The sequence below is a fragment of the Oncorhynchus clarkii genome, chromosome 1, assembly GCF_045791955.1.
Source record: "Oncorhynchus clarkii lewisi isolate Uvic-CL-2024 chromosome 1, UVic_Ocla_1.0, whole genome shotgun sequence".
In the NCBI taxonomy this organism is placed as follows: domain Eukaryota; kingdom Metazoa; phylum Chordata; class Actinopteri; order Salmoniformes; family Salmonidae; genus Oncorhynchus; species Oncorhynchus clarkii.
This window is the reverse complement of record NC_092147.1, coordinates 57,187,622-57,215,572: the sequence shown is the minus strand read 5'-3', so window position 1 is coordinate 57,215,572 and position 27,951 is coordinate 57,187,622. Positions and strand designations below refer to the sequence as shown.

The 27,951-nt window shown below is 41.2% G+C and overlaps 1 protein-coding gene across 1 annotated transcript in view; it reads right to left on the bottom strand.

Moving 5' to 3' along the window:
• The window catches only part of LOC139409118 (FHF complex subunit HOOK interacting protein 2), a 32,042-nt gene extending 28,652 nt beyond the window's left edge, over window positions 1-3,390 (bottom strand). The window contains exons 1-7 of the mRNA XM_071153852.1: window positions 2,959-3,390; window positions 2,605-2,756; window positions 1,531-1,609; window positions 1,208-1,377; window positions 817-921; window positions 568-690; window positions 81-278 (exon numbers count right to left, since the gene is read on the bottom strand). Of these exons, the coding sequence (XP_071009953.1) occupies window positions 81-278; window positions 568-690; window positions 817-921; window positions 1,208-1,377; window positions 1,531-1,609; window positions 2,605-2,649 (720 nt within the window). The 5' untranslated portion in view covers window positions 2,650-2,756; window positions 2,959-3,390. The remainder of the gene's footprint in view (window positions 1-80; window positions 279-567; window positions 691-816; window positions 922-1,207; window positions 1,378-1,530; window positions 1,610-2,604; window positions 2,757-2,958) is intronic.
• Between the last annotated feature and the right edge of the window lie 24,561 nt (window positions 3,391-27,951).

Here is a 27,951-nt window from a genome sequence, read left to right as displayed (position 1 = left end):
CAAATCAAAACAGACTATATCAATCATCAGTGTGGTATGAGTAACCTGGTCTCAGATCTGTGGTATGAGGAGGTACTGACCGGACTCTTGGTGAGGTTGAGGAGAGACGTGACTATGTTGTAGTTGTTGTTGTTGGACTGGGCAGCAGCAGACTTGGGCTCCTCAAGTGATTCAGCTGCCTGTCCCTCTGCCTGGGGCTGACCTGTGTCTGGTGAAGCCAAGTCCTCCCTAACCCCCTCTACACCAGGCCTCTTTGGGTCAGGCCTCTTCACTTTATTCTGTGAACCAGGAGATGCAAGGGGGAAAAAAAACTATTGAAGGATTCAAACTGTGTGACGTCAGTTCAGCCGTCTCTCAAGTCTCCTTACTGAAACGTCCTGACTCGTTTTCATTAGGGTACACTAACAAAACGTTTTGCAACATGAAAAAAATAAGCCAAATTTTATTTTTTTGGATAAGTACAGATAGTAAGTACCTTTCTATTTGAATCCATTTCAGAGCATTTGGTGCCCAATGAAGACAACCCTGCTGCCTCTTATGGTAGAATCTTATGGACATCATACTTACCTCCAGGAAGAAGTTAACGAGGTAGGGGTCCTGCTTTAGTTTGGCACAGACAATGCAGAGGAACTGGATCTCCTCGTTCTCCGTGGGAGCAGCCAGGATCTCTCCACACAGACGGATGAGTTTCTGAGGAGTCAACCAGAGAGACACACTACTTCACACTGAAACAGTGTACAAATGACATCTACATAGTAAACACATCCACGTGTTAAAACCATCCATATCTACAAATTAAAACGTATTGGATCTCACCTGTACAGGTCTATGGACATTGATGTGGGGCAGAAGAGGCTGGTGAATGCGTCCTAGCAGCTTGGTGTAAAAACTCAGAACCTGCTGCTTCATTCCCGGAGGACACTGATGGAGACAAAACAACCCCAATAGATTAAGAAACAACATGGTACTTTTCATACTTGATCTGGTCTTTCTAACATGATTTAGTATAGGCTAACTATCCAACAGAGTGCAGTGAGGTCTTTTACTTTTTTCTCACTACTGAGCAAAGTCTTGCTGTACTGTGCTCGCCTGGTTACACATCCACTAATGTTGCTGAAAAGGACAATGTGAAGAAAAAAAATGTCAGAGCCAGTTCAGTGTGGTTTGAGTTGGCATGATAGTGTGAAAAGGGCATTGTTCCCCTTACGTCGGCCTTGCCCAGGGTGAAGAGGGTCTCTAGGATCTTGTGGTGCAGCAGGTACTCCATGCAGGGCCCAGTCTCTCCAGACTCCCTCTCTGACTCCTCCTGCGTCAGGATGTCCAGCATCTGCTCCAGATGGGACGGGATGTTGGTGTCTGTCACAGGTGCTTTGTCATCTGACACAGAAGAAATAAACAAACAAATTTGCTTTCGAATCACATTGTGGTTACAGGTAACACATCATTGATAACATATCTCTACTCCATGTCTGTTTACAGTGATTTGAAACTCGTACTTGATGTCTATTAAGTGTTGTTTATTGGTCTTACCTGATGTCTCTATGTAGTAATGTGTGATGGCTTTCCAGTGATACACAAAGTCCTCCTGCAAGGGCAGTGAAGGTGCAAGCTGGAACAGAAACAGAAATCAAAACCCTGTTAATCACACAATTTTGTCTGATTAACCAGTGTCTGATTAATTAGTTTAGCAATCTTTACTACAGGCCTGCTGCCAGTCTGTGTGTAAAGCAACAAGACTCTCTTGACCAGGCAAGACGCACAAACTTGTCATCTGCTTGAGCAGATCTTTTCACTCTCTGCACATTGGACATGTCGGCCTACTTCTTGTAGCCCCCAAATGTAGTGTCTTATAACAGTATATATATATATATATAGTACAGTCAATCTCGTTTGCGCAACACCGACAAGTCATCTTATCAACAAGGGTGTGGAGAAATCTACCAGATATCCAACCCTTGCTAACGTTTGAAAGCAGATGAAAACGTTCAGCAGCCGACTAACTAGACTCGCATGTACATCACAACAATCAATTAGCCTTTCTCGCTTGACGGGAACCCCGTATGGTAACGTCAAAAAGTCAGAGGGGTATACAAAGCAGGTTTCAGACAAACAGACAAAAATAACTTATATGCCGACCTTTGGGCTAACGTAGTTAGTTAGGAAAGCTAAACTTAGATTTGTTTTCTGTGGTGTTGACTCAATTAGACCATACCCATTTCAAGCGTTTTCTTTTTTTTTTTTACAGATTGCAGAGATGTAAACATTAGCTTGCTAACGTTAGCTAGCCCGGCCATAATCAGGGCAGTGTAGCTAACAGCTTTAGCTAATTATTTCAATCACATTGCTTAATATGAAATGAAACAAGCCTGGAAACCAGAGCGAAAGTTTTAGCTAGCCAACTAACGTTAGCTAGTTAGGCTTTGTTGGACACCTCTACTGTTAGCGTTAGCAGCACCTACGATCACATCTGGCAAAGCTAGCTGGCATCCGCTAACAGTTACGTGGTTAACTTCAATAGAACATCCAGTTAGGCCCAATTGTCCCCGACCTCGATTGAACCTTTCTTCCAGAGGTTTGACATCTTCCACATAAATGAAAACTCACCGCCTCGACTGCGTGCTGTAGAATCGATGTAAATTTGGAGAACATTTTGTTCTTCGACTGGACCAGTTTGTCACGAGAAGACCTAGAGAATTCCTCTATCTTCTTCCTGTTGTTAGCGCTTCGATCCAGATTGGAGTTTTCATATAATGATCCTTGAAGGAAAATAAATGCAAACAATAAAACGCACAGCGGACTCTATCTCACAACCACTGTCACAACACAAACTACTGTAACGTTCACCTCTGTTGGACACCGTGGCACTTCCCCAGCCAAGCAGTAATATAACAGATAGAACAATGAGCCAGATATTTTAACGGATGTATAAATGTGAAGCATCTGGGCGTTTCCACTCACTAACAAATATGGTGATGATAGGAAGCCCAGTGGACGACAGTGGGAGAAGATGGAGCGAGATGGATTTTGGCCGATATTCCTCTCATTTTGTCATCGATGAAACAGTTGATCTCAATACAGTTTTCTGTTTTCAAAACTATAATCTGTTACGAACAGAGTGGACTAAGTGTTGTAGACTTTGCCTTTTGCTTTCTTTAGAAGGAACGCAAGGGCGAATTGAGTTAATGCACACGGTGCACTTCACATAATAGGCTTTCCCTAACGGAAATATGCAAATACATGCTAGAGCGCGCCAATAAGATCTCGCTAGTTCGTTCTTGGCTCTGCCACCTCATTGCTTGTTTTAGCTACAACAGGCTTTTGTCTATCTTGGGTTACTTATAAAAAATCTTTGGCAACATCTTTCTTCTGTTTCTTCGTCTTCTTTTTCTTATTTTGTATCATGGCGTTCATACATTTTGTTTGTACATGCCGCCACCTACTGTGCGGTAGTGTGTGGTCACTCACGTTACATTTTGTGATACAAAAACTTAAATGGAAAGGGAAAAAATGCACCACCAACTTACCCTACACATACAGTGTTTCTTCCACTTCCCATTATTATTAATATATATATATATATTTTTACCTTTATTTTAACTAGGCAAGTCAGTTAAGAACACATTCTTATTTTACTAGTCCAACGCTCTAACCACTAGGCTATCCTGCCGCCCCATTATAACAATTGGATTACTTTTTGTGTTCCAGTAAGCAACAATTGGTTGCCTTCGTTAGCCTACTTTATTGTGAAAAATTCATACGTAACTCTGCCAAGCATACCAACAAGAAACTGACGATACAACAATGCAACAAATACATTGATCATCAGTAAGGTTTTACCCGTGGTCGCATGAAAATCCTTCCCACTTGCGATGTATTCGATACTCCACAAAGTTTTACACAGTGTCTGTTCATCAACATCTTTTTGCTTTCGTTAATAAAAGAACGATAAAAAATACTTTAATAATGCAGATGTTTATTTCAACTTACTGTGCAGTACATCTCAGCTACATTTTAGTTGCACTTCCCCGGCTCCACGACCAAGCCGGGCTGTTAAACTAACAGATCGTCTCTCCGAACTCATTAACACGCGTTACTGTGTGTGTGTGTGTGTTTCGATTCTCTCTCTCACATACACACACGCACTTGCTGTCTTGACCTCTGAATGCTCGGCTATGAAAAGCCAAATGACATTTACTCCTGAAGTGCTGACCGGTTGCATCCTCTACAACCACTGATTATTATTTGACCCTATTGGTCATCTATGAATGTTTCAACAGCTTGAAAAATGATCTAGCCTTTATGACCATGTACTCTTATCTCCAACTAGTTCGGATTTAAGTATACATTTTTTTAATGACTGATACCTTGAGTGAGAGGTCTAATGCTTTAATATTTAATCATTACTGCCCTCCGATTTCATATTCATTATATAAAAAGGCCCATGTGCACCATCATCAGATGAACCACGTCATGTTAGCTAAAGCTATTTAATTCATGAATGCATTGGAAATTCTGTGTTTTTATTTACAGAAGTGATGGATAGCTGGAGGCATTTTGTTTTTCACAAGCGTGGTTTTAGAGCACTTAAGTACTTAACTCCGGGATGCTGGCCGTCGATGCAGAGTTCCTCTGTCCAGTGTCTAGTGTTCTTTTGCCCATCTTAATATTTTATTTTTATTGGCTAGATATCGCTTTTTCTTTGCAACTCTGCCTAGAAGGCCTGCATCCCGGAGTCTTCACTGTTGACTTTGAGATTGGTGTTTTGCGGGTACTATTTAATGAAGCTGCCAGTTGAGGACTTGTGAGATATGTGTTTCTCAAGCTACACACTCAAATGTACTTGTTCTCTTGCTCAGTTGTCCACCGGGGCCTCCCACTCCCCTTTCTTTTCTGGTTAGCGCCAGTTTGTGCTGTTCTGTGAAGGGAGTAGTACACAGCGTTGTACGAGATCTTCAGTTTCTTGGCAATTTCTCGTATGGAATAGCCTTAATTTCTCAGAACAAGAATAGACTGACAAGTTTCAGAAGAAAGTTCTTTGTTTCTGGCCATTTTGAGCCTATATATACAGTGCCTTGCGAAAGTATTCGGCCCCCTTGAACTTTGCGACCTTTTGCCACATTTCAGGCTTCAAACATAAAGATATAAAACTGTATTTTTTTGTGAAGAATCAACAACAAGTGGGACACAATCATGAAGTGGAACGACATTTATTGGATATTTCAAACTTTTTTAACAAATCAAAAACTGAAAAATTGGGTGTGCAAAATTATTCAGCCCCCTTAAAATTAAATACGTAATAATCTTTATACATTAAGCATGAAACAAAATGTGTACACTATTTTAAAAACCTAATCTTGTGTTTACAGCTGACAGCCCCCAGACAAGAATACCCGAGGCATTATGGCATTGAATGACTTTGAGGGTAATGAAAGCGACGATATTCTACCGTTCTGTACGGCCGGCTTTGACAAAACTCAAAACACCCCAAGAATCGAAGATTTGCCATACATATACACACCTCCAAGCAGCCCCAGCCATTCGTTGAATAATCCTGCGCCTACAACAAGTCCTGCACGGCTCCACAAAACTGTAGTGCCAATACACAGAACTGCATCACCTCTGCCCGAGAAGGCCGACTAATCTGAAAACAATTGGATTCAAGAGCATGCTCTCTATGGATACGGTGTGAACAGTTTTTATTACAGTTTTTCATTTTTTGGAAAGAATATGTTTAAACAATTTCAAATAATGTTTTTTTTTTCAGACTCCGACGATACCTATACGAATCATGCAGAGTCTATACATCAAGAGGACATCGGGATAGGAAACGCATCTAGGATTCCTCAGAAAAACAGCCATCAAACAACTAAAGGTAATTTAACTAAAAACCAAGGCCTAACAGTGAGATACAGAAACAAGGACTTAGGTGATGTGTTATTATATTTTAAATGTACTGTTTAAAAGAAAAAATAAGCTTGTTCTCTTTTATTAACATTTTTGGTTATTTAATATAATGTATATATATTTAATTTTTAATAAGCTATTTTGTATATATTCTTCTTTCAGACTTCACCCAGGCCTATACACACATAGGACAATGAGGATACTGATCATGATATAGAACTTCAAGTTCTCACAGCCTTTTACAGGGCTCTAAAAGCCAGAGAGGTCCAGCTACACACAGGTATGGTTGCTTTACTAAGACGTCAGTACAATCAAAATCTATCCTTCTGGCATAACACCATGCCACCATGATTAAAAAACGCCCAAACTAATGATAAAAGACGTATGTAACATGGACACTTCTAGAATACCGGCAGAACTGATCTCCTTAATTAACCAAATGAATGAGAGCCCCCCCCCCTTCAACAACAACCCCCACACAACACCTCATATAACTCATACACATGATCAACCATTATCACAGGACCTCCCCCACAAATGATCTCCTTAATTAGTCATATTAATGAGAACCCCTCTCCTACACCATGTGAGGATTGTCATCGTACATGTCGATCCTCTTACTGCTACGAAAAACACAAAATTGAAACATGGCACCTCAAAGCTTGTAAATTTGTAAGCAGTTGTGACATTAACAAGAAATGTCCAAAATGCCATTGCAATTACGACCTTCAAATAGACAACCCCCAACCTTAAAATAGACAACCCCCAACCTCACATATGTGGGATGATACACTGTGTGATCTGTAAAGGGGCTTTGAAAAGCAGAGACATGGAACTGGTTCAAGATGGGGCAGATGAGTGCTGTATTCAGCCCTTGGCTGAAGATGAACATTCAGAGAAATATGTGTTTTATGACTTTGAGTCTAATCAGGAATCAGGTGTTCATTTGCCTATTTTTGTATCTACCATGACTTTCAAGGGGGGAAAGTGGACGGCAGAGGGTCCAAATTGTGCACTACACTTTCTCAAACATTTCCGAAAACCCCAGTACAAAAACGTAACTTTTAAAGCTCACAATTCTAGAGCCTATGACTCCTATCTTCTTTTGAACCCCTTGATACAACAAGGCGTTGCACCCAGGGTCATAGCGCAAGGTAATAAAATCTTGTCTTTTGTAGACCCCGCCTTCAACCAGAAATACATTAACCGTTTAAGTTTCTTACCCATGAGATTGGCTCAAATGCCAGAGGCCTTGGGCTTTGAAAAGTCTGTGGTTGGTTTCCTAATTTCTTCACATCTGAGGAGAATCTACATTATGCTGGATCTTATCCCAGCCCCGAAATGTACGGGTGTGATCAAATGTCTCACAAAGAGCGAGAGAGTTTCATGACTTGGTATGAGGCAGTACGTCATAATACCTTTGATTTCCATAAAGAGATGGAATTATACTGTGACAATGATGTGGTTATCCTGTGTGAAGGATGCCTCAGATTCAGAGAAGAGGTAATCAAAGATGCCGGCATTGACCCCTGGAGTTGTACAACTATTGCATCGGCAAGCATGAAAACCTATCGTACACACTTTTTAACTCCAGCATCTAAAGCTATACTATCACATGATAACTACTGCCGACAATTCAAGTCATACTCTAGTGGGTCCATTCAATGGCTGGAGTACTTGTCCCAGGCTAAAAACATTTTTATTCAACATGCTTTGAATAAAGGGAAAAATGATTGGACCCTACCATGTCAATGGTTACACACAGATTGGCGGTGTTGAGACATTTTTTGAGTACAACAGTTGTTTCTTCCACAGTTATAAATCTCAAAAAGTCTGATCCTCATGTTTGAGCTTTCCTTTCCACCTTTGACATACCTGAACCCCTGGAACCCCGTCAGGCCTTGTTTGGGGTTTGTACCAACGCTTTGACATTACGGTACCTGATGAGAAAATTGGACATGTATATTTTACATCCCTTTATCCTCAGGTAATGAGTTCCTCTTGTTACCATATAGGGCATCCTGAAATTATTCACCGGGATTTTGACTTACCACACAACTATTTTGGTCTGATAAAAGCAACTGTTTACCCTCCTTGGGGCTTGTTTCTGCCTGTATTGCCTTACAAGGGACCTCAAGGAAAACATTTATTTCCCTTTGTCGCACCTGCTGTGAAAACAACAACCAGGAAAAGCCTTGTGATCATTCAGATCAAGAAAGAGCCTTGACCGGTGTACGGTTCACCGTTGAATTCTCTAAGGCTATAGAGAAGGGGTATCGTGTGGCCAAAATCTTTGAAGTGTAGAACTTACCCAGGAAATCAGACCCTCTTTTTAAAGAGTACATCAAGACCTTCTTGAGATGCAAGCAAATGGCTTCAGGGTATCCTGTATCAGTCACAGATCAAGAGAGCAAAGACAGATACATTCAGGACTATCATGACAAAGAAGGCTTTGTATGTTGGTCGCGGCCGGTTACGACAGAGCCTGGGCGCAAACCCAGAGTCTCTGATGGCACAGCTGGCGCTGCAGTACAGCGCCCTTAACCACTGCGCCACCCAGGAGGCCAAAATCAAGTTTGTTGAAGGAATACCCGTATCCCTGTCTGATGATGAACTTTTACCTCATAAAAACAATCTGCTGGTTTTGGATGATATACTTTTTGCCAGTAGTGAACATCCTGAAATAGCACGACAATGTACTCATCATTGAAACCTGTCCGTGCTTTACTTGGTACAAAATGTGATTCACCAAGATAAAAATAGCCGTATCATTAGTTTGAACGCCAATTACTTGGTTTTGTTCAAAAACCCTAGGGACAAACTACAAATAAACATTCTAGCTCAGCAGATGTACCCTGGAAGGAAATCCTATTTTATGGAAAGCTATGAGGACGCTACCAAAGCACCATTTTCTTATTTAATCATGGATTTCAAATAAAAAACTCCAGAACACCCGAGGCTCCGAACAGGATTGTTTCCGTGGGAGTGGCCGACAGTTTATATTCCGAAAAAGTTAAAATATGTCTCTGCGTTTAAAAAGAAACCTACCACTCTTGAGATCCCTAGTTGGGGCTACCCCTAAAGAACGTAAGGCCATCTTTGGTCATTGTTCTTCAGATCTCATATTATCACTATGTGAGATTGCTGTGAATCTTCTCATAGGCCGCATTCCACTCACACTGACCCAATTAAAAAAAATAAAGAGACAAAAGACTGTGATCAAACTCTTTGCCAATAAAAGGGCCAGTCTTCAAAAGAAAAGAAAACCCCCAGACTGTTGTGTGGTATTTCTTCTACCTTTACTAAATATAGCCATGCCCTTCATCACAAGCCTTATTGCTGCCAGACATGGTGTTTAAACACAGAGTGTGATGGCAAATAAAATGTACTTAGTGCCTCAACAAGAGTTGGATATATGTAAACAGCAATTACAGGGTACTGAAAATATCAGACAAACAGCGGGAAATTATTTGGATATGGCCATGAAGGATATTTTGAACATAAAAGGATTGAATCCCTATGATAAGTCCAAAAATACACAAACCTCTTGCAAAGGTATTTGGTCTTGGTAAAACAAGGTGACAGACCAACCATTTATCGCTTTCCCTACCGGACCCTTAGAGGATGAAGAGCATAGAGAGAGCCATGCCCCTGTAATGCCTGGACCGGAGATCAAATGCATGTTGAAGATAATGCTATGCATGACATGTTGACACATGTTCCAACACATAACAGGAAAAATGTTAGATACATTATGAACAAAATAAAAGACTCAAAGGGGGCCGCTACTTGGAATGACAAAGGAGAGTTTATCTTTCAGGGGGACGTTGTCAGGGGTTTTCATATGATGGACTTGCTTAAAAGTACTACAGCAGCCCACAAGGTTGCTGATGACCGAAGACCTCCTGGGTGGCGTCAGTTTCTTAAAACCTTGGCAGTCCTCAACATTCAATTCTCAGGCACAGTTGAACAACCCCTTTCTTCCCCGGCACTCAATCTGTCTTCTTCAGATAGCTTAACAGTTCAAAGTGCAAAGTTCTAATAGGCTTTGATTAGATTTCCAATATCCCCGTCCATATGGAAAAGTGGTCAAGGATAATGTCCCAATTTCAATATCTAAGGAATAATCTGAATTTTTGGAATGGATCTCTCTTCATGCTCACTCCACGTGGACTCCTGTCGCACTTCTAAGAGAAAAAGACATGAGAGAAAAGGCACTTGATAGCTTCGACTGGATGCTGTGTACAGGTTGCTGGCTCGGACTCAGGTCTCACGATAGAAGTGGTGCAAGACAGGGCCGTATTGAACGCCATTTCTTCAGCCGGTTAGAGGGGGTTTTGAGGTCCACACCGAGGTCCACATGTTATCCCTTCCAGGCATCTATACACCACCTGCATCTACTCACCACAATCTTGAAAGAGGACAGATCAGAACAACAATTTAGTTCAGTTAATTTCTGATTCAGGAAATCCAGAAAAGCATTGACTGCATGACAAATTATTACTTTTACTAACATTTTTGATACCAATTCCTACGACAAGAAGAATAAAGCATTTTGAAGAATTGTTTTACCCTTATCACACTTTCGACCTCATCACAGAGTCACAGGATCAGGAAATTAGACCGCAAATCCTTAGGCAGTAATCTCGATCATCTAGCAGACCCAATCTGGTGAGATTTGTATCAAAAGAAAACAAACACACTTCTACATATCACTTAAGTTGTGTAAACTTCAATCCAAAAGCCTCAAAGGACTGGTAAATTCCCTCATTTTGACACACGACTCACAACGTGATTAATGTGTAAAAAAAAGCAAACAGCAAATCAAAGTAGAATTACTACCCTTAATAAAGAAAAATTGTACCCAAGGAATATAAAAATAGACTAGAGACAGGTCTATCCTTCACGTGGTCCTATTAATTATAAACTTCTCAGTAATTATGAGTATTACAAATTACCTTCAAATCAGTATCACATATGACCTTTAAATCATCATCCAATGTCTCCAGCTTTCCAGTGAAGGTGATCAAACCAAACTAGAAAGTCATGACAGAGTTCAGAGCTCATTCAAACCCTTCAAATAAATGTTTCTTTCTCTATTAGACTAATTATATAAAAACAGTGAAACATTTCATTTATTTTGTGTCCCAGGTTCACAGTAAGTTTCTTCAGTACATTTATTATCAAAATAATTCACGTGTTTAATTCAATTTCAAATTCCATGTGTGTGCCCCTTTAAGATACATATTCTCTAACCCGTGAAAAACCTACTAAAACCAAATGAAATAGACCACTCAATAATATTCATAATTTGGGGTAAAAACAAAATAAATTTGACCGGCCTAATTTAATGTGGGAGCTCCCTCTACGGCCGAATCGGGTACCTTTATACTTGATATAAGTGCAGAATTTCGCTAATTGCTCTTCCAAGACAATAGTCTTGAAAATATCTCACAGAGATAAAATGCCTACCCCCATTCTCCTGGAAGAGAAAGTGTACATTTCTTTAGCATTCACGATATTACATCTTAAATTAGCAACGCAAACATTTTAATTACGAACAAAACATGAAGATAATTCCACTGTACTCCCTCCAATCATTAATCGTTTGTCTACCCCAGTGGTTCCCAAACTTTTTATAGTCCTGTATCCCTTCAAACATTCAACCTCCAGCTGGGTACCCCCTCTAGCACCAGGGTCAGCGCACTCTCAAATGTTTTTTTGTTGTTGCCGTCATTGTAAGCCTTCCACACACACACACCATACGATACATTTATTAAACTTAAGAATGAGTGTGAGTTTGTCACAACCGGGCTCGTGGGAAGTGACAAAGAGCTCTTATAGGACCAGGGCAAAAAGAATATAATAATCACACATTTTGCTCTTTATTTAGCCATCTTAAATATAAAACCTTATTTGTTCATCGACAATTGTGAATAACTCATGACAGGTTAATGAGAAGGGTGTGCTTGAAAGGATGCACATAACTCTGCAATGTTGGGTTGTATTGGAGAGAGTCTCAGTCTTATATAATTTTGTCACACACAATCAAGAATCAACTCTCACATACAGTGGGGAGAACAAGTATTTGATACACTGCTGATTTTGCAGGTTTTCCTACTTACAAAGCATGTAGAGGTCTGTAATTTTTTAAATCATAGGTACACTTCAACTGTGAGAGACGTAAACTAAAACAAAAATCCAGAAAATCACATTGTATGATTTTTAAGTAATTAATTTGCATTTTATTGCATGCCATAAGTATTTGATACATCAGAAAAGCAGAACTTAATATTTGGTACAGAAACCTTTGTTTGCAATTACAGAGATCATATGTTTCCTGTAGTTCTTGACCAGGTTTGCACACACTGCAGCAGGGATTTTGGCCCACTCCTCCATACAGACCATCTCCAGATCCTTCAGGTTTTGGGGCTGTCGCTGGGCAATACCGACATTCAGCTCCCTCCAAAGATAGTCTATTGGGTTCAGATCTGGGGAATGGCTAGGCCACTCCAGGACCTTGAGATGCTTCTTACGGAGCCACACCTTAGTTGCCCTGGCTGTGTATTTTGGGTCATTGTCATGCTGGAAGACCCAGCCGTGACCCATCTTCAATGCTCTTACGGAGGGAAGGAGGTTGTTGGCCAAGATCTCGCGATACATGGCCCCATCCATCCTCCCCTCAATATGGTGCAGTCGTCCTGTCCCCTTTGCAGAAAAGCATCCCCAAAGAATGATGTTTCCACCTCCATGCTTTCCGGTTGAGATGGTGTTCTTGGGGTTTTCTCATCCTTCTTCTTCCTTCAAACACAGTGAGTGGAGTTTAAACAAAAAAACTATATTTTTGTCTCACCAGACCACATGACCTTCTCTAATTCCTCCTCTGGATCATCCAGATGGTCATTGGCAAACTTCAGACGGGCCTGGACATGCGCTGGCTTGAGCACGGGGACCTTGCGTGCGCTGCAGGATTTTAATCCATGACGGTGTAGTGTGTTACTAATGGTTTTCTTTGAGACTGTGGTCCCAGCTCTCTTCAGGTCATTGACCAGGTCCTGCTGTGTAGTTCTGGGCTGATCCCTCACCTTCCTCATGATCATTGATGCCCCACGAGGTGAGATCTTGCATGGAGCCCCAAACCGAGGGTGATTGACCGTCATCTTGAACTTCTTCCATTTTCTAATAATTGCGCCAACAGTTGTTGCCTTCTCACCAAGCTGCTTGCCTATTGTCCTGTAGCCCATCCCAGCCTTGTGCAGGTCTACAATTTTATCCCTGATGTCCTTACACAGCTCTCTGGTCTTGGCCATTGTGGAGAGGTTGGAGTCTGTTTGATTGAGTGTGTGGACAGGTGTCTTTTATACAGGTAACGAGTTCAAACAGGTGCAGTTAAATACAGGTAATGAGTGGAGAACAGGAGGGCTTCTTAAAGAAAAACTAACAGGTCTGTGAGAGCTGGAATTCTTACTGGTTGGTAGGTGATCAAATACTTATGTCATGCAATAAAATGCTAATTAATTACTTAAAAATCATACAATTTGACATCCTGGATTTTTGTTTTAGATTCCGTCTCTCACAGTTGTAGTGTACCTATGATAAAAATTACAGACCTCTACATGCTTTGTAAATTGGAAAACCTGCAAAATCGTCAGTGTACCAAATATTTGTTCTCCCCACTGTAGGCACGTGGTTGCAAAGGGCATGAGCATCTTAATAGCGCAATTTGCCAAGGCAAGAAACTCTGAGCTCAGCCCTATTCAGAAGTCTGGCAGTGGCTTCTGATTAGATTAAATTCTCACAGAACCGCTTGTTGCAATTTCAATGAGGCTCTCTTGTTCAGATATCGGTAAGTGGACTGGAGGCAGGTCATGAAAGGGATAACGAATCCAGTTGTTTGTGTCGTCCGTTTCGGAAAAGTACCTGTGTAATTGCGCACCCAGCTCACTCAGGTGCTTATATATCACATTTGACATTGTCCGTAAGCTTGAGTTCATTTGCATTAAAAAAATCATACAACGATGGAAATACCTGTGTGTTGTCCTTGTTAATGCGGACAGAAAAGAGCTCCAACTTCTTAATCATAGCCTCAATTTTGTCCCGCACATTGTATATAGTTGCGGAGAATCCCTGTAATCCTAGATTAAGACCATTCAGGCGAGAAAAAACATCACCCAGATAGGCCAGTCGTGTGATAAATGTCATCATCATACAAGAGGTCAGACAAGTGAAACTTTTGGTCAGTAAAGAAAACTTTAAGCTCGTCTCTCAATTAAAAAAAACAAGTCAATACTTTGCCCCTTGATAACCAGCTCACTTCTGTATGTTGTAAAAGCGTGACATGATCGCTGCCTATATCATTGCATAATGCATGAATGAAAGGATTGATAATTGAGTCCAGTTGTTTATGAAAGGATTTAGGTATGAAAACTGGGATGTTCTGATATAGGTAGAGCAGTTGTGGGAGGAAGACCATTTTAATGGCATTAATTCTTCTGAGCAGAGAAATTGGGAGAGTTCTCCAAAATAGTATGTTTGCTTTGAGTTTTTGTATCAGAGAGGGGAAATTCTCTTTAAATAGTAAGGAGTATTGTTTGGTAACTACAATTCCTAGGTAGGTAAATTTTTCTCAAGATAACTTAAATGGGAGATGTTCTAGCCAGGAGGTGTTTTGCGACCGTATGGGCATTAATTCACTCTTGTTCCAATTTATTCTGTATCCCGAGAAGGTACCAAACAAATTGATCACATCAAGAATAGCTGGGATACTAGCCTGGGGTTCTGTTACATAGAGGAGGATGTCATCTGCGTATAGGGAGATCTTATTTAGAGTATCTTTAGTATTATAGCCGTGTATTGCTGCATGAGATCTAATCGTCTGAGCGAGCGGTTCGATAATTAGGGCGAAGAGCATAGGCGACAGCGCACAACCCTGCCTTGTCCCCCTGTTAAGGTTAAATCGGGGCAACAATGATTGGTTAGTGAGTATTCTGGCACATGGGTTCCTATATAAAAGCTGGATCCAATTTATGAACCCATCTCCAATATTACATTTCTGTAGGACCTTGAATAGATAGGGCCACTCAACTTGGTCAAAGGCCTTTTCGGCGTCAAGAGATATGACGGCAAGGTCCACGTTGGGTAACCTCTGAGAATACATAATATTGAAGAGGTGCCTGAGATTGAAGAATGAGTTTCTGTTAGGGATAAAGCCGGTCTGATCCGAATGGACCAATTTGCCAATTAAAGTGCTAAGCCTGTTAGCCGGAGTTTTTGCTAAAATCTTTTGGTCTGTATTAAGGAGAGATATTGGTCTGTATGACCCTACCTCTTCTGGATCTTTACCCTTCTTATGTATAACTGTAATGAACGCTTCGTCCAAAGTAGAAGGGAGAGCTCCATCCTCATTGGCCTGAACCAACATTTTGTGCAGGTAGGGAGAGAGCATGTTGCTGAATGTTTTATAGAATTCACCAGGGTATCCATCTGGGCCCGGGGTCTTTCCACTCTTTAGAGATTTAATTGTTTCTCGAATTTCATCAAGAGATATTTCCTTATTCAGGAAGTTAGAATCTTCCTGGTTCAGGGCAGGAAGATTACAGTCCTCCAAAAATGTTTGCATAATTAAGGGGTTAGGATCCGCTTTAGATGTATATAGAGTCTCATAAAACTGCCGGAATCTGTCATTGATGTCTTTGGGGGAAGAGAGTAATTCCCCAGATGCAGATTTAACCCTGAGAATCATTCGGTCACTCACATTTTTTCGAAGTTGTCTTGCGAGTAATTTGTGTGGTTTGTCACCAAACTCAAAATATATTTGCTTGGCATAGAGAAAAGATTTAGCAATTTTAGCTGAGAGAATCTGATTATATTCAAATTTTAAAGAGGTCATTTTTTTTTAATGTTTCTCCATAGATGGGTGGCTAGCATTCTCCCTATCCAGTAAGTGAATTTGTCCTTCCAGTTCTTCCAGTTTTCCTCTGTTTTGCCTACTCCTGGCAGCCTGAACGGAGATGATACAGCCTCTCAGATAAGCCTTCAGTGTTTCCCACAATAATGCTGGGGAGGTCTCTGTGTAATTTGGTCTTTAAGATATTCACAGAATGTTGGTTCTGTGAGGAGCTGAGGATTCAACCTCCAGACCCTCTCGTTTGGTACAATGTCACCCAATCTCAGGGAGAAGGTGAGTGGACTGTGGTCCGAGATTATAATATCATGATACCTCACATTACAGGTAGTCTAGCATCCAACAAAAAGTAGTCAATTCGAGTGTAAACCTTGTGAACATGAGAGTAAAAGGAGTATTCCCTACCCGTAGGGTTAGCGATCCTCCATATATCAAATAAGTTCGAATTTTTTATGTAGGTTTTCAAGAATTCGCTTGAATAGGAGGTAGGGGTTCGCCGGGTAGAGGATCTATCAAAATATTGGTCTAGCACACAGTTAAGGTCCCCTCCAATGTCCAGGTTAGTATGGGAGATATCTGGAAACAGGGCAGGGACTCTTTTGAAAAAAGAGGGGTTATCAATGTTTGGCCCATAGATATTTAGTAGAGTTACTGAGGTAGAGTGGATTTCTCCTATTGCGATCACATACCGACCCTCTTTAACCGCAATAGTGGTTTTATGTAGAAAGGGAATTCCTTTCCGTACCAGAATCGCTGTGCCTCTCGTTTTGGCAGAGAAGTTAGAGTGATACACTTGCCCCACCCACCTACACTTAAGTCTGCTATGAGAGTTATTCTTCAGATGGGTTTCTTGCAAAAATATAATATCAGACGAGAGTGCTTTCAAGTGGGCTAGGACCTTGCCCCTCTTAATTGGTTTGTTTAAACCCTTGACATTCCAGGAAGTGAATGTAAGCCCCGCCCTCCTCTCGTTTGTAGTTCCTATGGTGGCCTGCATACCATGTAACTTGATAAAAAGGTAAGAAAGCGCACCAAACCATCACGATCAGCATATGTAGCACCTACACCCGAGCAGTATCCAACCCACCCCTCCGCCCCTGCAAGCACCTTTACTTCCCACCCTGTTCCCCAAATTCCCCCCCCCCCCCCCATCAACCCACATTTAACAGGCATGCACAAACAGGAGAGAAAAAAAAGGAAAAATAAAAATAATAAACACATTGTCTGGCCGATGCCAAAAAAGCACGGCGCGACCTCGAACAAGAGGTAAAACAAAAATAAAATCCCAACTATACGTTCACCTCTCACTATCCTAGAACTTCTACTAACATATGAACTGAGGAGGCTCCCGCGAATTAAGTGTTCAGTTAGCATCTAATAAACCTAAACAGAATAAGTTGCAACTTAAACATATTGAGCATTTAAGCGTCATCCTGGGTCAATCCCAGAGATAAGCAAGATATAGCCTCAAGATTATATTGTTAAGCACTGCCGGTCAAAAAATAAACCATCCGCAACCGACATAGTCAGCCGTACCTTTATATACTGTGGGTCAGGAGATCGGAACAAGGATTTGTTAAATTAAACGTTCCCCCCATTAAAAAAAAAGTTTAATAAAAAATAAATACAAATATATATATATATATATTTCATCTCTAGGAGACAGACCTGAGCGGTATAACGGCTGTGTTGTCCCATGGTGTTTATACTTACGTACTATTGTTTGTACAGATGAACTTGGTACCTACAGGCTTTTGAAAATTGCTCCCAAGGATGAACCAGACTTGTGGAGGTCTTCTGAAGTCTTGGCTGATTTCTTTTCATTTCACCATGATGTCAAACAAAGAGGCACGTAGTTTGAAGGTAGGCCTTAAAATAAATCCACAAGTACACCTCCAATTGACCCAAATTAAGTCAATTAACCTATCAGAAGATTCCAAATCCACGACATCATTTTCTGGAATTTTCCAAGCTTTTTAAAGGCACAGTCAACTTGGTGTATGTAAACTTCTGACCCACTGGAATTGTGATACTGTGAATTATAAGTGAAATAATCTGTCTGTAAACAAATGTTGTAAAGATGACTTGTGTCATGCACAAAGTAGATGTCCTAACCGACTTTCCAAAACTATAGTTTGTTAACAAGAAATGTGTGGAGTGGTTGAAAAACGAGTTTTAATGACTCCAACCTAACTGTATGTAATCTTCCGACTTCACCTGTATAAGAACGGGAGAAAGAGATTATTAAAACCAAAGTGAATGACACAAGAAACACAGGGGAAAATGATAATTCAAATATTTAAAGAAACAGGCGATAGGAATGCATTGTTGAAAATGGTTAGAATATGAAGATATACAAAGAAAAAGACAATCATTAAATAGTAAACATAAAAATCCCAGTTAAGATCATTAACCAAAATAAGGAGTATTAGTTGAAGGAAGCTAGAGGGAAAGAAGTGACAGGAAGATAAATAAAAATCCAGAATTAGAGGTAGTACACCCTAACTTAAGAACAGAACCACATTTAAGGCTAGCATCAGGAAGCCCATTATACAGGTGATAGAAATGGAAGGAACACCAGTAAATATGTTGGGAAAAAGATTCCCATTATCTATGGAGGAAATTGAGGAAACCTCTGAAAAATGGGAAAAGAGAACTAAAAAGATGGTAACAAAATGGCCAAAGGAGGGAACATTTGATGTCTCAGTGTGTGAGGAGATGGATACAGTAATAGAAAGTTATAAAACAGAAAAGTAGAAAAATAAAGAAAAAAGAGAGTAAGGGAAGTATTGAGAATGTTTTGGGAAGAAGGAAAGGGCTGGAGAAAAAGCATGGCCAAGGAAGTAATACAATAGAAAGACAAGGTAGCAAAAAATACCTGGGTGAGTGCTCCTCCACCCTACAAGGAAGGAGGGCAATGTCCCCAAGTAACAGGAACGGTGGAAATAAAAGGGGAAATACAAATGAATGAGAATAGTGGAGTACCCCAGATGTTCACACCAATGGGGGAGAGAGAAAGGGAAAGGCAGGGTTTTGAAATGGATTGCTATGGAGGCCTGAGGGAAATGTTGTAAAGATTGGAGAATCAGGAAAGGGACTATTATCATCAGGATGAGGAATGGGAGGAGGATAGTGAACAGGAACAGGAGGAATTGAGGGAATTGAGAAGCTCAATACACGAGGAAGAAAATAAAACTGGAAAAACAGCTGGAAAAATGGGGAGAAAGAACAGAGAAGGGTTCTATGGTGAGGAATAAAGTGCAGAGCTACAGAAAAATCTAGAAAAAAAACAGAACCAAGGAGTGGGTCTAGGCAAACACTGAGAAAACCAAACAAATCCAAGGCACAGTGTCCAATCCTGAAAAAGGGAACACAGGGACACTAAGTGCCATGGGGATCCCAGGACCTGGAGGGCCAGACTGCCAGACTGCCAAACATGCATGAGGGAGCAGGAAAATGGATCAGAGCATTTGAAGAACAAACCATGGGGAAAATGCTGGCAGTAGGGGACCTAAAGGCACTGCCTGCTAGTGTGGTGTGGACAGCCTAAATAGAGAGTGTGTTGAGTGTGACGTGGGACAGGGTGTAGGAACAGTGATGGGATGGAATGACATTTGACACCTACCGGCCCATGGTATGGAGGACTCTAAGGAGAAATATCCGGCCAAGATAGACCCGAAAGCACTGAAGGGGGAGCCACTGGTGGATAAAGAAAAACCGGCAAGATAATTACATGAACAACTGAAGACAAGAAACAGAGAAACCCAGAAGGGGACCCACTAATAACTGTGCTGTTTTGAACATCCCTGGTGGATGCAATGCCAATGCCAGTCAAGAGCGGACTAGAGGATGTAGTGGGACTGACATCAAAGTCACACAAGGAATTCTGTGACCACGTCATACATGCAGTACAGAAGTACCGAAAAGATGAACAAGACTGACAGACCAGGGAAGGGATATACAAAGGAAGCTGTCACAATTACAGCTGGATGAACTGACAAAAAAGGACAAAAAGAGATCTCAAGCCCCACTGACCACACCACCTGCCGCTGAAACAGGCACCATGGCACCGGTCACCCAGGGAGGCATACAACCACCACAACAGCAGCAGAGCCAGGGACCACCTGCCCCACCAGTGGTAAATGTGTACACACAGCACCCCAAAAATTTGAAAAATAAAAATAATAGAAACAGGCCCAAAAAATCAAGGGCAGCAACAGCAATACCCACAAGGCAGAAGTCCAAGAGGACCACCTGGGGTATGCTGGGGATGAAATCAACCAGGCCACACAAGGGGAAATTGCTCTGTGAACCTGGGATTGCCTAGGGAGACAGCCCAGGGACATTGGCAAAGAAATAGCCCAAATGAAGCACCATGGCAGCAGTCTCAGGCACAGGTCCCTCAGGGTCCAGTGAACCCCCGAGGAGGACCAAATAAAGGTTACTGGGCATGCCCAGAGAATCTTGAAGGGGTGGGTCAGCTGGTAACAATAACAGTACAGGTTGATAAAGAACCAATGCTGCAGGTTCAGATAAATAACAGAGGCACACCAATGATGGTAGATACTGGGGTAACTTACTCATGTTTAAGTCCAAATTTTGCCTCCCCATGTCAGGCAAATATGCCAAAACAGTAGGATTCTCAGTACCAACGCAGCTAATACAGCTCCAGTAAATCTAGCAGCGGGTTTGTGGTTCTACTCACATACCAATATTAGTATCAGAACACACTCCAGTAAATCTATTAGGTTAGAGGTGCTCTGTGTAAGATGGGTATACAAATGAAACGTACCCCGGACGGGGTGCTAACAGAGCAAGTAGGCACATGTACACAAATGTTGATACATAGGGAACAAACAGACAGTGTGTACTGGATAGAGAACACAGTAAATCAGTAAAACAGGTCATGGATAAATGGGGAAAGTTAATGAAGGCTCAGGTTCCACAAGCAAGAAAACCAAAGTTAGAATCCCATTGTACGTTACAATAGGACCCATATCAGGATCCTAGGTTAGAACAACTGTGGTTGATGTTGGCGTTTGGTAAACCAGACCCAATTGAGTCACAGTGTCTAATTACAGGAAAATAAGGAGCAGCAATGGAAGCACAAGATGCTTTAGGTTCATATATATATATATATAAAAAATGGTTCCAAATACCAGGTGCTGAACCTCACATAAAATTGTTTGTCAATAAAGGATGATGCAAAAGATCTGGGACCAATGATGAAAAAAATTAACATGAAATGAAAATGATTACATTTCTAACAAGAGTAGTAATGCCAAGATTTCCAACAGAAATAAGCTCAGACAATGGTTCAGCGTTTATACAAAAAACGTTAAAACAAGTAATTCAGCAGCTTAGAACTAAGCAAAGGCTGGGGTGTGTGTACCATTGGCAAATTGCAAGGATTGGTGGAAAGGGCGAATGGTACAATGAAAGCAAAAATTAACAAGATATGTACAACCACAAGACTGAATTGGGTAGATGCACTCTCATTAGCACTAATGCATTATCGCATGGAAGCTAACAGAACAATGCATTTAACACTGCATGAAATGCTTACGGGTCGACCCATGCCTGTACCTGTACTAAGGGGACCATATGATGGACCTCCATTAGAACAGCAAGAAATGAAGTTAAGAGAATACATCATGCAATTAACCACTATACATTAGGTTATTTTTTAACAGGAAAAAAGCAGTGTTCCAGCGCCAGAAGGGAACCAACCGAGGGCTGTGGAACCAGGGACCGAGGCGGAAGGGTCCCTACAAGGTGTTCTCAGCCACACCAACTGCCGTGCAGGGAGAGGGGAGCACCATGTGGTACCATCTAAACCACTGCACCAGAGTTCCGAAGGGGACCGGTGATTGACCATCGAGCCATGTGGAAGGAGAGGATACTGATACAACAAGCAGGAGCCCGGAAGGAAAGGGAGGAGAGGATGCTGATACACCAGGCAGGAGCCTGGAGGAAACAGACGGAGAAGAGGATCAAAGCGCAACTCCCAGTAGCCAACAGACACTCCCTGCTGAAGATCCGGGGAGTCAAGAGATGGGGAGGAGTGACATGCCTGTTACTCCTGATGACATACCTACTCTGGCAGACACCTCTGACGGAGGCGCTGTCCAAGGGCAAAAGAAACAATGACAGGAGAAGGGGGAGGAGACTTCCCTACCATCGACTTCTCGGCCCTCACCTGGTCTCCCCAATGGAAAGTGGAAACCAGAACAACTAAAAAGTGGTGGAATGGCCTCAACAGCAACAGTGGCAAACCTAGGAAAAATGGTAACAGATACACCTACAATCATACTGTACGCCAAAAGTAGGATAAGAAAACCATTTTTTTTTCTAATTCTCTGTTGAAAAAGAATAGGATTAGTGTTTTTTATTCCCGCCCAAGTAATGACAGGAGTAGAAATCTGAAAATCCTTCTCAATCAGGTGAAGTGAAACTTTGCTCGAAATAGCGCTCTGTGGATGGACTCATCATCCAACGATGAGAGAAGCCATCTGGGATTCAAAGGGATGTGACCTAAAAGTAAACAAAGGAAATAGTGTAACGGTTATCCAGCTTGACCCCGCCCTAGAGACTTTAACAAGACCAAGACGAGGTACAAAATCAGTAAATTCGACAATGACAACCCAAGCACCTCCCTCTAGCAATACTACACTGACTACGACAACAGTAAAACCACAAGAAAGTGATGTGTTGCAGAAAATCTGGATTTGATACCCATGCTTGGGCTGGACTTAACTTTGGGAAAATGGGGAGCAATGTTTACATTTTTTTTTAAATGGTAGGTGTTCCACTGGTGGTCATGGGAATCGTTTTTGTTGTGTCTTACCATTCTTAAAATTGTTCCTGATAAAGACCACAGTAAAACAAATGGCTGTGGGAAGGGGTGTTTATGACCCACCTAAGGTGGTAAATTCTGTGCCGGGGGCTCCTGGACAATATACAGACTTATATAAAAGCATGCAACGCCCATGGAGGGCCATTGGACTGTCCTTTTGGAAATCCGGAATGTCTATACATCGGAAAACTCAGAAGTGTATGAGTTATTTTGTTAACCTTTATTTAACTAGGCAAGTCAGTTAAGAACAAATTCTTATTTACAATGAAGGCCGACCCCGGCCAAACCTGGACGACGCTGGGCCAATTGTGCACCGCCCAAATGAGACTCCCAATCATGGATGTGATATAGCCTGAATTCAAACCAGGGACTGTAGTGACACCTCTTGCACTGAGATGCAGTGCCTTAGATCCCTGCGCCACTCGGGAGCCGAGTAATATGAGTCTATGGAAATCCCATTGGTGTGATACAATATAGTGGTGTATCTTCTTATAATATATAATAAGTAATTGTAATATTATAGGAAAATGTGTAAAATGCAAAAAAAACAAGAACCATTTCATTTGCAGTGAAAGCCATGCCCCTAATAAGCCATGCCCCTGAAAATAACCTAAGTATTACCTTCAAAAATACCCAGATGCTAGGTTAACCCAGCAGGAGAGTAAAAAATACCCAACTAGCTGGGTAAAAATAAACCAGCATATGTTCTGTCCAATATTTACCCAGTGTTAGGTAACCATAAAACCAAATTTGTTCATTTTTAACCCATCATTATTTGTACCAGTGACTAACACTGTTCCGTACATATTTTGGGCAACCGCGGCATTCAAACAAGGCTGCAATGAAAAACTAATGGGACTGTAGCAACTGTGTTGGCATCAAAATCCGGGGTGAACTAAGTTTCTATTCAGTGTTGATTGACATGGTAATGGACCAATAGTATTAGAGAAAAGATGACACTGTACGTTAAAGTGTGACCTGTCACACGTTATAGAACTCATTCTGTGACATACTGCCTCTTTCCACCAGAGGTAGCGCCTCTCTCACAAAATAAAAACAAGAATGATCAATCTTGAGTGTAAAGTGAATTACTCGTGAGCTCATCAATAGTTAATTCAATCAATTGCTCATTTTTGTATCATCACTGCGAGCCATCATGACTCTCAAAAAACGTTTACAGCAGCAGTTTATTTGTGAAGATAAATTTAGCGCCGCCCTAAAAACCCTATTAAAATGTGTCACAAACATTACAAATAGGTTTGTAATGAGACATTATATAAACTCTTTATAGTGTTTAATTTTTATTTTAGAGGTGATAAGTTCGAGTTTCCCCACACAACATATCTCCCCCTTTCACTATCATGCAGTATCTTTCGCTTGTCCACCTGCCATTTTTAAAAAGACCATGAAGACCTCGTCAGGGTATAAATTGTGCTTTAAAATGGCACTCATATTACAGTTGCCCTGGAAGTATTATATTTTTGGGGCGCTAAAATAAGGTCAAGTGTACGGAACAGAGCAACGTACAAAAGTTTGTTAGCTAACATTATTTGGAACCATTTGGTTCAGTGAAAAATAACCTTTAGAGTTCTATATTTGGTTCAATGAAGAAGAACGCCTAGGGTTCTGGTCTATATAGAACTTTTAGGGGTTCCATATATGAAGCAAGCAATAGAACCCTTTTTGGTTCTATTTATAACCTTTTTTTCTAAGAGTGTATTTGCAATATAATAGTCTGAAGAAAATCAAACGTCTTTATTAGCATGTTCAGGAGAAAGAAGCATTCAAATATGGAAAGGAAACTCCAACAGAAATACTTCTGTTAGTGCAGGGAGCCAGCACAGAAACGGTATACCCATCATCTTGCAAGGTGCAATCAATAAAAAGTGAAATCTTTAAGTAGTTTTGTGTGGTTGACCCGTACCCGGCTCCTTGAGGGGGCAAACTTGCTTACCCCTCAGTTTTTGTTTTTTGTCCCTATATAAAAATAGCAAAACATTTCAAATTATTAAGTGACAGGTTGGCACCCCAAAAAATCTGAACCTCATCTGTACTATGTCAACACAATAGACAGAGTGTGACACGGTGTGTGTTAAGGGGCTATGGAAAGCCACTGTGGCGGTTAGAATTTTACTCCTTTGGGTGTCCATAAAAAAAGTGGGAAAAAAACAATTCCTCTTTTCTGTAGTAGGCTAAGAGAATAACGTGATACGCCTCCGCCTGCAATGATTTACAAGGGCAAGGTCAAGTTTACAAGTCGTGCCCTGGTGAGGACGTCGTGTTGTAGGCGGAACTGTCTCCGCCCTGCTCCTCTGCTGTTCCTATGGGAGGCGCTCTGCAGGAGTGTCTGCCCTATGATGGGGTGTGTGTGGTTCTAATCATAACTGACACTGAATTGATTATGACCGAGCTCTTTCCGGAACATGGAGAGGAAAGGGTGTGCTCTGACACTTTCCTCTAGCTTAGAGAGAAAATGACCGCAAAATGTTTTTGGGTGTGGCACAGAAATTGTGTCACTACTGGGATGTCTGGAAACAACCCCAGTGTCCACTGTTTATTGTTCGGGAAAGAATGCTCTCTTACCTGCTTAAACAAAGGCCCATGAGAGGAAGTTTCTGACCCGCATCGCCACAAGGTTAGTGAACAGTGGGCAAAGTGTGAATCTGCCTCGGGGCAACTAATATGATGTTCCTTTATTTGCTGAACAAAAATATGAGCGCAACATGTAAAGTGTTGGTCCCATGTTTCATGAGCTGAAATAAAAGATCCCAGACATTTTCCATATGCACAAAACATTTTTCTCTCAAATGTTGTGCAAAAATTTGTTTACATCCTGTTTGTGAGCATTTCTCCTTTGTCAAGATAATCCATCAACCTGACAGGTGTGGCAAATCAAGAAACTGATTAAACAGCATGATCATTACACAGGTGCACCTTGTGCTGCTGCCAATAAAAGGCCAATAAAATGTGCAGTTGTCACACAACACAATGTCACAGATGTCTCAAGTTTTGAGGGAGCATGCAATTAGCAAGCTGACTGCAGGAATGTCCACCAGAGCTTTAGCCAGAGAATTTAATGTTTATTTCTCTACCATAAGCCGCCTCCAACGTCGTTTTAGAAAATTATTTTTGCACGTTTTTGCACTTAATAGCCTGTGTGCCTGACACCTTCTTGGGGTCTTGCAGCACTCCTGATTGGGTTACAGAGACTGCAGAAATGTAGTAGGTTGCCTAGCATTTCATGCATGCTGTCCATGAAATTGTGTATTTAATAAAGATAATTGTTTGTTATATCTTTGTTGAGTTTTGGTGCGTCATATCCTTGGACACTGGACCAAACCTGTGATTTTCCCCCAAATCCTGTTTTAAATTTTCCCAAATTATGTTCTCAGTTTATTTTTCCTAGTTTTGGATTTGTTTAGTTTTTCACTCTCAAAATTACAATTGTTCATAGATAAACAATGAAATTGGATGTTCTGAGTCCATGTCTAGAAGAAAACTGTAATTCCCCTTTAATTGCACATCTGGCCCTTTATTTGTGCATCTAGCGAGTGTGGAATGTGCCATCTTATACAATGGCTGGGTCTAATCCTGAATGCTGATTAGTTAAAAGCGCATTCCGGCCGGTGTCTATTCCGCAAGTTACCACCGGCAAAATACATGACTTTAAAATGCCTATTTACTCTGCTCCATCTGACTGCGCAATCCACTGTCTCATTAGCCCAGCCAGGCAAATTATTAACTTGATCTTCACTATAAAAGCATCTAGACATTATCTCACATGTCTTTTAGACTAACATTTAGTTTTCAACAGCGGAGATTTAAATAAACCTTGCTGTCTGTACCTCCGACATTTGCAAGACTGAATTTGTATATTGAAAAAATCTCCAGCTGTCCCATAGTAATGAACGTGATGATGAATGATGATGGCGCCGGGGGAGATGGCTGCCGTTTTACGGTCTCCTAACCAATTGTGCTATTATGTGGGGTTTTTTTTGCGATATTTGTAAATAATTTTGGACATAATGTTTCTGCAACTGGCAGAAAATCTTACGGCAGAAAATAGTTTCTAGATATCAGGACAGCGATCACTCAACAACAACAGCAGCAAGCAGGACTCACACGATATTCTCCAAACACCCCACAGGGCAGACATCCCAATTATTCGCAAAAGGAAGCGACGCAGAGGAAGAAGAAGATGCCTCATCCGGGCCCGTAGAAGACAACTAGGAAAGCTGCCGTTACCGTCAATATTACTCGCCAACGTGCAATCATTGGACAATAAACTAGACGAGGTACGATCACGAATATCCTACCAACGGAACATCAAAAACTGTAATATCCTGTTTCACGGAATCATGGCTGAATGACGACATGGATATTCAGCTAGCAGGATACACGCTGCACCGGCAGGATCTAACAGCACACTCTGCCCAGGGGGGACGGTCTGTGCATATTTGTAAACAACAGCTGGTGCACGAAATCTAAGGAAGTCTCTAGATTTTGCTCGCCTGAAGTAGAGTATATTGTGATAAATAGCAGGCCACACTACTTCCCTAGAGAGTTCTCAAGATTGCAAGATCAATTCCTTGAGCTGACAAGTTAAACATCTGTCGTTCTACTCCTTATCAAGGCAGCTAACCCATTGTTCCTAGGCCGTCAATGAAAATAAGAGTTTGTTCTTAACTGACTTGCCTAGCTAAATAAAGGTACAAATAAATACACAGATTGGCTAGATACACAGTCATACCGGTATTTTTATCCTCCACGGCACAATAAGCAAGAACATAGGTAGTTACGTTATTTCATCTATCTGCAAGGCAAGCATACAAATTTGTACATTCAATTTGCAGTAAATGCTTGAGCTAGCTAGATTCTTTACATCCACTGTTTCACAAGACGGCAGCCTGGTTTGCTGGTTGTTTCAGGAGTCCTTAAAACATTAAACAACCAGAATTACAATTTCGTACTCATGTCACAACACAAATAAAGCTAGCCAGCTATCTGGCTTATGTTAGCTAGTCAGCTAGCTAGCTAAATCATGATTTTCATAACTTAACTTTATGATTAAAATATATGCATAATCGTTTTTCTCTACATTAACTAACATATTTCTGTCAACTGTAAATTTTTTGCATGATTTGTTATGACGTTAAAATCACTTACATTTGCTTCCATCCTGGTATTTTTGTCAGCCATCTTTGCTGAAGAAAGTCTCCAGCCTTGGGTCGCATAGCGTCAAATTCATCATGGGAACCACTCGGTATGATTAGTCAATAGCCCAGCG